Genomic DNA, 14,959 nt, shown 5'->3' on the forward strand with positions numbered 1-14,959 from the left:
CAAATTTACCATAACTTTACAGTGTTGTAGCATTGTGTCCGCCATACCTCAAAAAGGCTTATTGTGTCCTTGGTGAAGGGCACCCTATGAGGGAATTGTAAATTTCTACTGCCAGAGCATTTTAAGGGCACCTGGGCAATGACCAGGGAGCGAGGCTCTCGCACCCATTGCCTCATTGAAGTATAAGGCCTGCCTCCTGAAATTTTGATCCTGTTTTAGATCTTTTTGTCAGGAATGTTTCTCACTCCTGGGTTTATTTATGGCCTTATTCATGTATGAGTAGCAAAGTTGGAACATGCAAATTTGTTTATACTTTCCAACGAGTCCAACTAATTTTTTCTTATATATTTTATATTTTATATTATAAACAATTAGACTGTGAAAAAAAATGTTTAAAAAATGTTGTCTTTATATTTTTCTGGTGTTTGTGCAATTTGTAATGTATGACAAGGTGTTTTAGCGATTGTGTGTTTTTACTTCTTCATTGTGTGCGTTAACTCCATGAATACTTAGTTAACCATTTTGTCTCGTGACTTACTGGTTTACTGTGTATTTTGTTGCGTTTTGAGATTTTATGTAAAATGGTGTATTTAGAAATAAGTGATTACAAAATTATTATTACTAACCATTAAGAGTTACAAACCCTTACTTTCAATGGATATTTCCAGGGTTACTCTTGTAGTAATTGACCACATAAAGTAGAAATTGCGATGGGAATGATATTTTATAAACTTGAGCGAGTTTATCATTTGGAGATAAATTGCAACAAATCTCCACACATCTAGCGATTCCAGTCTAAAAAAAAGTGTTCAAAAATGTGTACTCCTGTGCTCAGTGTAATGTGAGCTACACAGTATGCACTATGGAATTTTCCATGATTAAGTTCTCTTTTGATATATTGTTTTCTTTTTTCTTTTTAGAAACTCTGCTGTTTTGTATATATTGGAATCCTTAATTCAAACATTAACATTCATGCCATTGTTTTTCCTATGTACAGTGTAGGTGATGGTTATCTGTACATTACTATCATCTATAACATCTCGGTGAGTCTTGCCCTGTACGCCATGTTCCTCTTCTACTTTGCCACCCGGGATCTCCTCAGCTCCTTTAGACCAGTGCCCAAATTCTTCATGGTCAAGTCCATCATTTTTGTCTCTTTCTGGCAAGGTGAGTTCTACAGATAGTGTCTTCAGGGTATGGTGTCATGGCCGAATGATAAAGATCATTGAATTAAAGTTCTGGGCCCAATTTCATGGCTCTGCTTACCACTGAATTCTGCGCTTACAATGCTAGCTGTGTAAGCGTAGAGTGCCTAGTAACATGGAGTGTGCATACGTACGAGCCAACATTCCCTGCTAACCCATGAAATACGCTTGAAGTAAGCGAAGAATTCCCTGCTTCCGTAAACGGCGATTTTTTGCTTTCGGTAAGCAGAGCCATGATTATTTGGCCCTGGTGGTTATAGTCATCAGATTGTGGGTTCAAATCCCGGTCATGGCACTTGTGTCCGTTAGCAAGATGCTTTACTATAATTGCTTCCCTTCACCCAGGGGTATAAATGGGTACCTGCGAGGGTAGAGGTTGATATTATGTATGAAAAAGCCACTAGCGCTGTGTGAAAATCTCTTTGGAGTAGTGTGGTTCTTAGAAGAACTGGTTGTTGACAACTCAACGTTTCAATCAGTATGCTCTGATCGTCTTCAGGAGAATGGCAAACAATTCAATCTCTGTAATTAACTGCGGATAATACTGCAAATGAAAATAAGGTTAGTCATAAGTGTAATAAAAATGGATGTTGTTTTGTAGGTGTTCTTCTCGCTATTCTGGAAGTGGGCGGTGCCATCAAACCTCTGGAAGTAGAAGGGGGAGGGGAGACCGTGCAGGCCGGTACCGTCTCAGCTGGCTACCAGAATTTCCTGGTCTGTGTGGAGATGTTCTTTGCTGCTATTGGACTGCACCTAGCTTTCCCATACTCAACATATGAACAGTGTACCCTGCTCTCTGATGGACCAGAGGGACCTAGAGCATCTACCATGCAGGTAAACTATAGACCGTTATCACGGTGCAGCCATCTTGAATTTCCCCCATTGATATCAATGTAACCAAACCGAGGCTGGAAGAAAAAAATAGTCTGGTTCCTGTTTTTAAAATGATTATTAGCATTTATTATTGTTATTCAATATGAGGAACATGACCAAGATGGTGTCAGCATGATAAAGGTCAAGTGTAGGCACCTCAGTGTTAGGGTCACAGAAGGGTTAATACTCAAACAATTTACAACCATAAAAACTTACGTGGTGAAAAGCATTGCAGCTGTTGATGGTACATGTAAAAACTATTTTTAGAAATGATTTCCTTCAAAGTAATATGGTGCGGATATATTTTCACCCCAAACCATTTGAGAAACAACTCATGTCCATTTCGTGAGTACTGTTGCCAGAGAGATGGTTGGTTCCTTCTGTCACCTCGTTAAAATGTTATTGGATTCAATGTTCTTGTAAAAATACAGTGACAGTTTGTTTTGTTTTCTCAGCAAGTAGACACTGCATTCAGCTGAAATTTTAAAATTATGATGTTTTTTGTAGCTTCCATGGTAGTTTTGCATATGACATTTAATAACCAATGAAATTTGTTGTTAAATTTTTACACCGATGTGTATATGCACTGTGTACTCGGTGCTTTCCTGAGTTCTGTGAACAAGATCCACAGGCAAATCATTTAGATGGGATTCGAACACAAGACCATTGCATTACTAGACCAGGTAGATGTCCTACCACTAGACCACCGAGCTTGATGGTGGATAGAGGCAGTTCGAATCCTGGGTTTTAGCAGCGGGCACCGGAGCAGTTTAATGTTAAATTTGAATCAGGGATAAAGAACATAATTTATTATTTGTTTTTTACCCTTACACCGATGTCACATCGTGTCACTGTGCACTCAGTACTTTCTCAAGTTCAAATTAGAATTTTAACTATTTTCACAGTTTTATTTTGTGCATGCTTATTTTTTTTTCTTTTCCCCAATGTCATTTATTTAATTTGTTTAGTTGCTTTTATTTTCTTTCCAAAGATGTTTTTTAGGTTTTTTTGTTCATTATATTCTTTCCAAAAATATTTTACATGTTTCTTGTTAATTATACATAATAAGCTATGTGAATTCTTTTGTATATTATTATCCTTTTCCTGTAATTGGCGGCTCGTCGACTATTGGTTTGGTCAATATATAAATAAATAAATAAATACATGAATTAATAACTTAATGCTGGACACAGTTGACATTTAGCAACAAAATCCACAATTTTGTTTGTTTTAACAAAAATACTAAAAATTTGTTTGACATTGTATTCTTGTCCAGAGCATTTCCTCCAACTTGAAGGATACAGTGAACCCCAGAGACATGTTCCAAGACACCATTCACAACTTCTCTCCAGCCTACCAGACCTACATGCAGCAAGGAACCAAGGACGATATCGAGTCAAACAACCACAAGACTCCCGGAGTCAAGGGGAGCATCAACGCAAAGGGCGGAGGAGGAGGAGGCGGAGTGGGACCTAGAATACCAAGATTCCCGAGCAAGTCTAGTCAGAATGAGAAGTCTGGGCTTCTGAGTTCCGATGATGAGTTTTAGACAGGGTTTTTAGTTTGAATTAAGCACGTTCCACTTGTTTGCCATTGTGTTCGAGTTTATAAAGCAAGCCTGTGATGTCTTATCATGAAGTTTGGGTTTGCATTGATTTCTCTTTGCCATGTAAATTATTTTAAAGACACAAATGGATTGTTATGTGATGTGAGGGCGTAGTCTATCCTACACCAACGGGACTTGGTGGCAGCCCTCCACTCTTCTCTGTCCAGCGTTAGGGTCCTCACCCTGTGTCACTGAGGCGAACATTGTTATATCAAAGGTGTAGAGATACAGCCCAGTTTATACCTAAACTTATAGTTTTATGGTAATGTAGAGAGTCTGTACCTCCTCTAAAATGGAATTCCCTGGGGAGGGGGGGGGGGGGGGGGAGTCAGTCCGTCGCATGAGGAGACCACCTTTTTTGCATTCTCTAACGACAATGATTTAAAGAAAAGCATGGAATTTCAACCTGAATGTGGAGGCTTTAATATGAACGTCTGTGGGAATATGTTGAAGGGGCACTAAGGCCAAGACTAGGGGCAGCTACAGATACAAAGACCAGGGTCAACGGAGGCCATGGCCTTGCCTTCATGTAATATCATTGGTTTTATGTTTTGCCAAAGCACTTAACGGAATGAAAACAACTTATCAAATGCACCTGTATGGCATTGAAGTTTTCCGCTTTAAAGAACCAAAACTAAAAATACAGACTTTGACATGGTAATTTAACTTATACATTTTTTTTTCCACAAGGTTTCCCAAAGTATCAGGGTTTAACAATGTACTTATTTTGTCCGTTCATGTTGCATATTGTTGCGATTTTGTTACTCTAAAACCTCAATGTATATGTACTTATTATGGCTCACAAACTGTACTTAAAACCATATTTTTGAAATAATATCAAATATTTCTCAAAATGTTGGAAGTTTTTTAATTCTTTTAAATAATTTTGTGTCTAATTGTTCCAGCAAATCTGAAATAATTATTAGTTGATAAAATTTAAAAAACTGATAAATCAAATTGGACAGTTTGAATATTGATACTGTTGGATCCAAGTGGTAATACCAAGTATTTTAGGATTTATATATTTTGATTACTTGAGAAAAGGTTTGCAGTTTGTATCTAAAGTAAAACTACAAAGGTGTTATGTTTCAGTTGTTTATTTATTTGTTGAAGGGCAGAATTTGTATCCACTGGACTTTTTGTTATATTTACAAACTTTAAGGCCTGGTCACACGGTAACATTTTCAGGCAACTTTGGAGGCAACCATGCCAAAGGAAAAAATTGAAAAAATGTTGCTGTCTGTCTGAATGGTTTACAACTATATCACCAGAATCAAAGTCTTTACTGAAATATTTTGTCAAATCTGAATTCTTAAGCATGAATTCCTGATTATTGTTTGCTTTATTTCTCGGCTTGCACTTTGTAAAAACTTTCCGAAAAAAAATGTTTTACCTAACCAACCCAATTTGGTACAGGAAACAAAAATATCGTTTGTTAAAGAAGTTCTTATGGATATAAAGTTTGAAACACAATGTAAATATGAATGTGCTATTCTAAGAGAACAGGGTGGCCCAAGTGGGTTAACTAATAGACTATAAAATAGGATGTTTTTGTTAGAATTATCCAGACTTGTGTAATATATGTACAGTAGGTTATCTTTGATATAAATGTATGTAATGTACATAGTTTTAAGTATGGGAAAGAGGAAGTGAGCAACCTCCTTCTCAGGAAATAGTCTGATTCAATCGTTTCACTATAGTACGCATTGACTTGGTACCTTAGGGCTTTGTGGCATTAGATTAGTGCTGTAGTAGCGTATATGGCGTCTTTTGTGGGATAGAGGTGGTCAACATGCCCTGGACTGTCAACTGTATGGGAGGGCGAGGGACTAGGCTGGAACCACACCCAGTATACAGTCGGCTGTCTGGGAGGGAGGGGCACTAGGCTGGGACCACATCCTTCACTGTTAGCATATCTGTCTGAATTTCTTTTGGGAACCATTTTGGTGTCATTTGACTGTAAACAGTATTTTAATACCATGTTTTTAAATTGACATTAACTTTGGTTACCCGTTTTCCAGACAGCCAAGGCTAGATTAGGAAACACAACTTATTTGAGACCAAGGGAGCTGCTGAAAAAAAACCCATCTACTGTGGAAATTCATGTTTAGTTTTAATGATGTAGTTTAGATCACATGACTACCTACAATGTACTTAAAACTGCAATGACAACTGTATAGACCGTTAGCATGCAGCTGTTATTGTGAATGATGTAAATAGGTTATTATGGTTAACTGTGTGATGTATGCAACCTGTGTAATTGAGATACAATGTAGTCTGATTAAAAACATCCAAAGGTCTCAAAGGAGATCCATTAAGCTCCACCATTGAAGCATTGGCCAATCCCAACGACAGCTCACCTTCAAAAGTTGGCATGTTTGATTCCAAGAATGAACACAACTTTTCGTTATTTGCATCGTTGCGTTGTGCATTTAGAGTGTTGCTGTGGCATAAAGTCATATTGGGTTCGTTCGTTTAGCTCCCCTGGGTCTACCCTGGTGTGTGGCGTTTTTTTTTTCTTTCTAGGACGAACATGGGTAATTATCTGCACACGTTCGTCCTGAGAAAAAAAACACTCCACACACCGGGGTCGACCCAGGGAAGCTAAACGAACGCACCCATAGATACTAGAGGGAGCACTTGTTATTTCAAACACGTAACATCGCTGTCCCACTATGTGTACAAATTACTATGTCCACTTACAAAATTTTGGCTGTGTGAACTGGTATATGACGAGTCGGCACCATTTTCTCGAATGCTTCTTGGCCGTGTGATTTGGTTTTGTACACCCTCTAGTTCTACTATATGTTCAGTGAACGGTTTGCGAACCACCCGGGGGCGCAGTTACTTGGCTGTTGAGATGGTGGGTGGGTCGTAATGGATCGGTCGATTTTTAAACCAGTCCTCATGAAGTGTGTTACATCTATTAGAACATGGTCGTAATTTTAGTCTTTGCCGTACACCCATGCAGTGACGGGTGTTTTATAGTTCACATTTTGGCAACCATTGAGATTTCCTATTAAATTTTGAGTTCTTAATTTGCTTTGATAAAATAATGCACATTTGCCAAAGAGGGAGAAATCTGTGAATGAAATGTACAAATCATATTAAAATAATATAATTTATAGATATTTTATCTGTAGGGTGTCGAATGGTAGCTAGTTTTAGTTGAGAGGTATAACCAACCTATGGGTATGTGTGTAGGTATGTAGAAAATACATTGTTATATTTCTTGTGTGCTGTTTTGTTATTTAGAAAGAAAGTATTACAAAATGTGGCATATAATAATTTGGGGTGTTTAAAAAGTGAAAAGTTAATCTGAAACATGTATGAAAGGTGTATTTAGTTTATTTGAAATATAACCATGGGTAACATTGTATAGCTGGTGGCAAGGTAGACTTGACTCAAGTCTGAATTTTCATTGTGGACTAAATCCATTGTGTCATCTTGGTCCTGCTGCCCGCTTGCACGATGCACATGACAGAAATTAAAGACGTTGGACACGTTTGGTGACTGTTAAAGACAAGTATTCTCACTTGGTATGTCCCAACATATGCATACAACAAACCTGTGAAAATTTGGGCTCAATTGGTCATCGAAGTTGCACACGTTTCTGTGCTTTCAGATGCCTAATAAAAAGCTTCAGGCCTTCAGTCTTTAAATATTTGAGTGAGAAATTACCTCTTTTGTAATTATTAATAGTGACCGGTATACCATAGTGACCAGTGCCTTTAAATCACTCAAGTTTGTGCGCCATCTAGTTCCAGTTCTGCAAGATGACTGCACTTTCTGGGTTTCTGCACTGTGTTTTGCAGCTGTTGGATTACCTTTGGGTTTAGACCGCTTTGAGGAAAGTCTAACTTGGTCAAGTCTTGTGCGATAACATATTATTAAATGCGATAGATAAATACTAGGTGTATCATACAGAGGGACTGTGTATAAGAATCATATACTTGTTACCATAATAGAGGTTTTTATTGGTGTTTGGTACATGTAGGTCTAAGGGTGATCAGTACGAAGTGGGAAATATATTGTGGTTTTATTTCAGGGAGAGATTATAAACGCATGTTGCGTATTTATTATTAATAATCGCGTGGTGGGATTTGGTCTCTTGGCTTTTGGAGCGTTTTTTTTTTTCTTTTTTTTTTTTTTTTTTTGGGGGGGGGGTCAAATTCAGCAAGAAAATCAGATGTGGAATGCACCTCTGCAAAATGCCATCCACAATTTGGGGTCCATTTCTTTGTGTATATTTATATGCAAAAAATGGAAGACAGGATAGGCTTGTGCACTTGACATTGAACACAAGGTTTTGTAAACAGGATTTTCGGCAGAAATGTCTGATGAGCTCGGCTATGCAAGGGGCTTGATGTTGGGACAAAAAGCAGGTTTTGCTAGTGGTAATGGAATGAAATTCACAGCTTAAAGACACTGGACACTATTGGTAATTACTCAAAGTAATTATTGGCATAAAACCTTACTTGGTAACGAGTAAGGGAGAGAGGTTGGTAGTAGAGAAACATTGTGAGAAACGCCTCCCTCTGAAGTAATGTAGTTTTCGAGAAAAAAGTAATTTTCCACTAATTTGATTACGAGACCTCAGATTTAGAATTTGAGGTCTCGAAATCAAGCATCTGAAAGCACACAACTTCGTGTGACAAGGGTGTTTTTTTCTTTCATTATTTCTCGCAACTTCGACGAGTGATTGAGTTCAATTTTTCATAGGTTTGTTATTTTATGCATATGTTGAGATACACCAAGTGAGAAGACTGGTCTTTGACAATTACCAATAGTGTCCAGTGTCTTTAAGGAGAGTTTAAAAACCTGGGTAAGGGTGGGTTTAAAAGAATCTCTAAATGATATGCTAGGATAGTTTGAGCTTAGCCACCGCCTCCATGATTAATACACTGGCTTTATGCCAGGGCAATCGGCACTAGGAAATGAGGTTGAAGTGGGCATCTGTTGACCTACTTCACTTGTATAGAAAAGGAAACTTCAAACGGTATAGATGTGTCATATGAAATCACAGGGTTTACAAAAGGCATATACATGTAGTGTGAAAAAGGGATGTGCTGGTTGAACAAGTCGTAACATGGCGTTTCATGATGCAGATTCCACAACGGTACATTGTTATAAATTTGTTATCTGTGAAGTGGGATACATCTAAATCTGTTATCAGGTTCTTGTAAAGTATGTTTGCTTTTTACTATAGACCATTGTAGACCCTTGAGATCAAGGTCAAAACATTAAGAAAGCACTGTCACTTTGGTCATGATATAAGACGGTGCCACACTTATTTGGCAACTGGTTTAGACACAAATGTGTACAGTGTATATAACAGGTGTTTCAATTGTCTGGGCTCAGCTATAATGGTTTTATATGCAAGGGGCTTGATGTTAGGACAACACGCAGGGCCCAGCAGGAAACACTCTAGAACTTCTCTTGAAAGGTCCATGTGTATGTAAACAGCATGACATCATAATGTACCACCGTCAAGCAGCCAGAAGGAATCTGTGCTAACCGCAATGACTACTACAGAACAAAATGAGTCAGAGCTGTGCATTCCCACAGGTTTCAGTCATAACAGGAAGAGGGGTGTGGAAACTGCTTAGATTTTGAACTTTCACAAGGAATAGGCATGTCAAATGTCAAAGGTCGCAGGTTATCCGTAGTGATGACTGTATAGGCCTACATGTTTAACACTGATGTGTAGTTTAGTCTTAGTCTGCATAGAAACCAATGTGTTTTGTGATGTAATTCCGAAGGGTAATGGTCTAAGATGTTTTAGTTATACCCTTCATCAATGTGTGCTGTAGAACCATCCGTCGAACTCTTAAGGGGGGCAAAATCAAACTTATGTTTACAGTACATATATCACACCTGCATTTATTGTTACGTCTGTAAATAACTCTGATTATACATATTAATAATTTGGGGTCTAAAAATCTACCCATTTTGGGGTATGGGAGGGGGGAGGGCGGGGGGTGGGGTGGGCATGCCACCGTTCGACCACCATAAATGCCTCACTTGACATACCATGATCATTCTTACATCGTACATGTAGTTTTCAGGGATTTTGTAATGGTCCACTCATTTAATGTAATTGTATTATTGATCACAAGTTAATTTCAACAAGGGTTTAAGCATCGTGTGGTTACAATTGTATATGTACTTAAAAGGGAGCAAACTGTTTATGAATGCATTTGTACTTAAACTCATGAAATCTTTGATTTTTGATTTAGTTACTCATTGGTAAAAAATACTTAGTCTACTTCAGGAGGATGTTTAGAATTAAAAGCTTAAGAGTCCATTAGTAAATCTTCAAACATTGTGGTTTTTTTTCAAAATCATTCGACTGCAGGACTTGTTTGTTTGTTGGGTTACTGGCTCAGTGCAAAAATTTTACTGTGGGTATTTATTTTGAAATCAGCAACTTACATGTAGGTAGTCGACCCCCTTGCATTGGCACAATGCTCAGCCAACGATAGCTCTCGATTAACCTCAGTGAGGGCGCTGTCTCACGTAAGGGCTATCGGTGACCATAGTTTGACTAAGTTTGCCCAAACTCTGTCTAGTTGGTCTACGCAAGTTGACTATTTGGAACCAACCTACAGGGCATGATCGCATCGCTGCTTACCAATAGCCGTTTTCATAGCCAAGCGCAGAGTGGACCAGTTATAACAAAACAATAACTCGGGATAACTCGGATGTCGCACTTCAGTGCGCATGCCCTACATAAGTCTCTTAACAACCACTCATTAATCATTGATCCGATTTTGGGTCCAAAACTAATGGTGAGAGCTGGTATTGTAAACTACTTTTTATGAAAAACTGCCTCTTGTCATATAATGACTTTGTATACAGTTTCTGGATCTTCCCATGTGTATAATACACTCGTTGAACTAGAGTAGCCTTAAGATTATACTTTAATCTATCGAAGGAAATCAGGATTGATTATCAATGTTATGAATAAAGTCAGGTGCATGTTTAACCCCACTTTGTTGTTGTGCCAAGTGTAAACAGTCCAAGACTCAAGCTTATTCCAAACCTACCCCCTTTTTTAAAGACACTGGACACTATTGGTAATTGTCAAAGACCAGTCTTTTCACTTGGTGTATCTCAACATATGCATATAACAAAAAAACTGTGAAAATTTGAGCTCAATTGGTTGTCAAAGTTGCAAGATAACAATGAAATAAAAAAACACCCTTGTCACACGAAGTTGTGTGTGTTTTAAGGTTGATTTCGAGACCTCAAATTCTAAATCTGAGGTCCCAAAATCAAATTCGTGAAAAAATTTAACTTCTTTCTCGAAAACTACGTCATTTCAGAGGGAGCAGTTCCTCACAATGTTTTATACTATCAACCTCTCCCCATTACTCGTCACCAAGTAAGGTTTTATGCTAATAATTATTTCGAGTAATTACCAATAGTGTCCACTGCCTTTAAACCGCCAAATGGCATCCCTGGGCTATTGGAAGTGGATGAGACCACTAGAGAGGTGCTTCACAGTACATGTACTTTAGAAATCTAAACTATTTTGTTCTCGCAAGAGGAAGAAGAAGAAGTCAACACAAGCAAGATTGTTTTAAAACACAAATAACTTTAATTATCTAACCATTATTAAAAGAGAAAACCACTTAACATTTGACCCAGTATTTTCACAAAAGGAAACTACTAAAATGGACAAACATTCTCAAAATAATCCTTGGTTGTTTTTTACTAGGCTAAAGTGAACTCAAAATGTCACTGGTTCAACGATTGCATAAACAATTTGTTTCTTAATTCAATCATACCAAGAAAGGACAACATAAATCCTGACCCGTACAACACATGTAAAAAGGTTTTCCGATTGTTTTCTAGAAAGTAGACAACTTTATAATAGTACAAGTTTTTTTTATGGGACTTTATCACAGGCGTCTCATCATAGTGCTCATTATCTTTATGAAGGGTATAGCTTAGAAATGATGTGAGTGCACTGGGTTGTTCAACATGAATTACTGAACACACAGGGCAACAGCTACACATCCCATTCAAAGGACAAAGCAATAATGGTAAAGTTTCTGCTGACGGATACAAGTATCAAGACCGGAACCCAAACCCACAGAACATTACAACTTGAGTTCGGTGTTCTAGACCCCTCGGGCCACAACTTGCCAAAATTTTGAATATATAGGCTGACGTTTTCAACGACCAATGGTATACAAGGATGTCATACTCAATGTTCAAACAGAAAAACAAAACAATAACACTGTAACTATACATTATCATTGGATACTTCTTTAGCATTGCAGACCAAAAATGAGTAGTCCGATTCATGTTTGATAATGACACTTGAAATTTTATCACTGACAGTGTCATGTGTGCCCCCCAAAAATAAGAAGAACTTTTAAAAGATTTATCGTCTTAAATATAAGAATATGATCTTACATGTTTACCTGGTTATCTGTGGGTACTTTATACAAGATGTTTGATAAATTTCAAGGGCAAAGAAAATGGGGAGAAGTGAATGTTTGAAGCACAGTCCTGTACAAGGCTAACTATTGATGAGGTGACTCTCCAATGTCCTTGATATTTAAACAGTTTTTTAGCTTCGTGGTGTGGGTGTTTGGGGGGGTATCCTCCTGGTGCAAATAATTAATATCTAGAAGTTTGGAGTAATCCAGGCATCTAACCCGAGCATCCTCTGCATCCACAATGTACACACTCGACGATTCGTCCCTGCAACAACAATCAAATAGAAATAAAAGTATTAGCAATACATTCTCCCTTTGGGGGATCGCTTGATAAAAGCAAACCCACAGAACGAACAGTGTTACAAACCTACCTCCCCCACGTCCTACCCTAATGTAGTCAGAATTTCAGTGTTTCCCTTATAGACCATTATCATCAGGATATGTACAAAATAATTAATGTCCTGACGTTTCAACCCTAGCAGAGTCTTTCATGAAGGCTTAAAGACTCTGATAGGGTCGAAAAGTCAGACCAAAAACACTTATACTGTCCTTTTGGTTGGTAAGCAGTTTGCAACAGCATAATCTACTTTCTCATAAACTTCTTGTGTTAAATTGACATTTTCCAATGTTTCCCATTTTAACACTCATGAAGCGACTTTGAGAGCACAATGCACACATTGCCTGACAAAACTCACTTCCCAGAGCCAGACATTGTTCTCACCTCTTCCAGTTTACTCTTTGGAACTCTGCAGATGCAGTTTGTGCCGAAGTTGGTGTCTCTAGCCTGGATACAGCGAAGACAGCAGAGATTTTCATAGCCTTGTTTCTTCCATTTTGCAATCAGATTCTTGTCTGCAAAGCCTTCCTTGATGCAGTAGTCATACAGCTCTGTTTACGAATTAAAAACATTGAAAGCATTGATATTTACTAATCATAATACCTGGGACAGTTTATCCATTCAGATTGGCCAAGAGGAGATCACATGACCATGTTTAAGCATGCGATATAAGATAAGATATAAGATATAAGATATAAGACTATTTTAGCTGTGCTTAAGCATGAACTGACATTATTGAGTAAAAAGAGGGCGCTATCAGATGACTGTGTGGAGTGTACAAATTTCACAATGACTGGAAAAAGTAGTGTCGTCTAGTTACTGAACCACAATTTCTTGATTTGTGCAACTAATAATCATAGACATTATAACAGTTTGTGTGAGAGAGATTTTCTTTTGCCAGCTTGGCGTGTATATCTCCTTGTGGAAGTTTGCCTTGTTAGGAAGATCATATAAACAAACACCCCCCCCCCAAAAAAAAAACAAAAAAACAACTTGAACCCACCTCTGCTGATTGCCTTTCTTTTGTGGAATAAATCGTAGACGTATCTGGACTTCTGGTGGTGGATTTTGAAGACTGGCCAGAGAGATTCAACCTTTCGTTTCCCTTCATGGGTTTCTGTTTCGGCTGTGAAGATAAATAAGATCATTAAAATTCTCATATTATAGGTGCGCCATTCAGTTATTTATTGACCATTGTATTTGTATAGACCCACGACAGGCCTGTATGCCTCGTTTTTGAAAGGGCAAGGGCACCAAGGCATTTTCTCTGTGTTAAGAAAGGGCACCTATCCTCTATATGAGGAAATTATAAAGGGCACCAAGGCATGGAGGGGGCATGGAGGCAAGGCAATCACCTATTAATATGTGCATCTGTGAAGTATCAGGCCTGACCTGGACCCAGTAAGGCCAAATACAAAAAAATACAAGTTGATCGTCCCCGCCCGCATCTTTTTTGGGGCCGCATCCTTTTTTTTTTTAATCCATCCTTTAATTTGGACTGGCCTAGAAGCTTTTCCCGAATCTATCGTGATGCTCTCAACAAACACGTGTAACCATCTGTTTCAGAAAACAATATTTAGTGAAAGTGAATGCCTAATCCTAATTTCGGTTTCGTTCCGCTATCGTCTCCGACCCTCTCAAGTCTCATGAGTCTCATGCAACAAATAGATATAAAATAAGTTTACGGTGGGTTCAAACTGATGGCCTGTTTGATTTGAAATACTAAGCGGCCGTCTTGGAAAGTACTAGCTAGTTTTAAAGGTCGAGTTGGTACTGACTATCCTGACTAGTGTTACTCTTTGAACACAATTTAGCTGCATAAAAAAATATATAATTTCATCGATATTGGATCGTCACAACACAACAACACAGAACAAGTTTACTTACCTTCTCTCATTTTTTGCTCAATTTCTTCAAGAGTTGGTTCAATTAACTCCCATCCCTCGGGTGGAGGCTTTCTAGATCGTTTTACTTTGGGCATTTTTGTTAAATATAAACCACTGGTCTGTGAAAAACTGTGAATTTTTTAAGCACAATCGCGGACAAGTTCGTTCTCTTCTCCGTCGCACAAAAAGATATATGATCTGTCTAGCGCCACCAAGCGGTGTGTTTTCATCAGATCCCCCTGATGACTAATCTGTTTGTTTTCCAACGTGTAAGAACAAAATGGTGGAGAAAACAAACATTGGTACGGCAGCAACAACTGCCAACATGGACGACAGTGCCGAGGATGCAAATATTGCTCAAGCTGGGAGCACTCATGAGGAGTTTGCTGAGGTAGACGAGGTGAAAGGACTCATTACAAGTCTTGCAACAGTTTACAACGACCAAATACCAATGGAATTAGCGGTGGAAAAGTTTACTTGTATGTATTGAAATTGTGCTTAACCAGTTATGATATGGATGCCTTTCCCCAATTTTGCAGCTAATTTGTTTAAATGAAAAGGATAACTTTCCGCATGGCGCCACCACTTTTTCTCTAATT

The 14,959-nt window shown here is 38.2% G+C and overlaps 3 protein-coding genes across 3 annotated transcripts in view; 2 read left to right on the forward strand and 1 right to left on the reverse strand.

Annotated features, from left to right (window-relative positions):
- Positions 1-3,981, forward strand: part of LOC139944080 (transmembrane protein 184B-like) — a 28,930-nt gene extending 24,949 nt beyond the window's left edge. Inside the window, exons 5-7 of the mRNA XM_071941035.1 lie at positions 998-1,167; positions 1,807-2,039; positions 3,355-3,981. Of these exons, the coding sequence (XP_071797136.1) occupies positions 998-1,167; positions 1,807-2,039; positions 3,355-3,627 (676 nt within the window). The 3' untranslated portion in view covers positions 3,628-3,981. The remainder of the gene's footprint in view (positions 1-997; positions 1,168-1,806; positions 2,040-3,354) is intronic.
- Positions 3,982-11,264: 7,283 nt separating this feature from the next.
- On the reverse strand, positions 11,265-14,561 carry LOC139943704 (protein BUD31 homolog). Its single transcript, XM_071940448.1, has 4 exons — positions 14,362-14,561; positions 13,478-13,600; positions 12,859-13,025; positions 11,265-12,402 (listed from the first exon to the last, which is right to left on the reverse strand). The coding sequence occupies exons 1-4, from the start codon at positions 14,453-14,455 to the stop codon at positions 12,352-12,354; spliced, it is 435 nt and encodes a 144-aa protein (XP_071796549.1). The 5' UTR covers positions 14,456-14,561; the 3' UTR covers positions 11,265-12,351.
- Positions 14,562-14,612: 51 nt separating this feature from the next.
- Positions 14,613-14,959, forward strand: part of LOC139943703 (tubulin-specific chaperone D-like) — a 106,006-nt gene continuing 105,659 nt past the window's right edge. The window contains exon 1 of the mRNA XM_071940447.1: positions 14,613-14,839. Coding sequence (XP_071796548.1) covers positions 14,641-14,839 — 199 coding nt within the window. The 5' untranslated portion in view covers positions 14,613-14,640. The remainder of the gene's footprint in view (positions 14,840-14,959) is intronic.

Source organism: Asterias amurensis, chromosome 11 (genome assembly GCF_032118995.1).
Source record: "Asterias amurensis chromosome 11, ASM3211899v1".
Lineage (NCBI taxonomy): Eukaryota > Metazoa > Echinodermata > Asteroidea > Forcipulatida > Asteriidae > Asterias > Asterias amurensis.

Excerpts from the sequence above, each read along its gene's own strand:
- LOC139943704 (XM_071940448.1), bottom strand. The coding sequence starts at position 14,455 with ATGCCCAAAGTAAAACGATCTAGAAAGCCTCCACCCGAGGGATGGGAG. Across the intron at positions 13,026-13,477 it reads AAGAAAGGCAATCAGCAGAG|AGCTGTATGACTACTGCATC; the intron begins GTGGGTTCAAGT and ends ATTCGTAAACAG. Across the intron at positions 12,403-12,858 it reads CAAAGAGTAAACTGGAAGAG|GGACGAATCGTCGAGTGTGT; the intron begins GTGAGAACAATG and ends TTGTTGTTGCAG.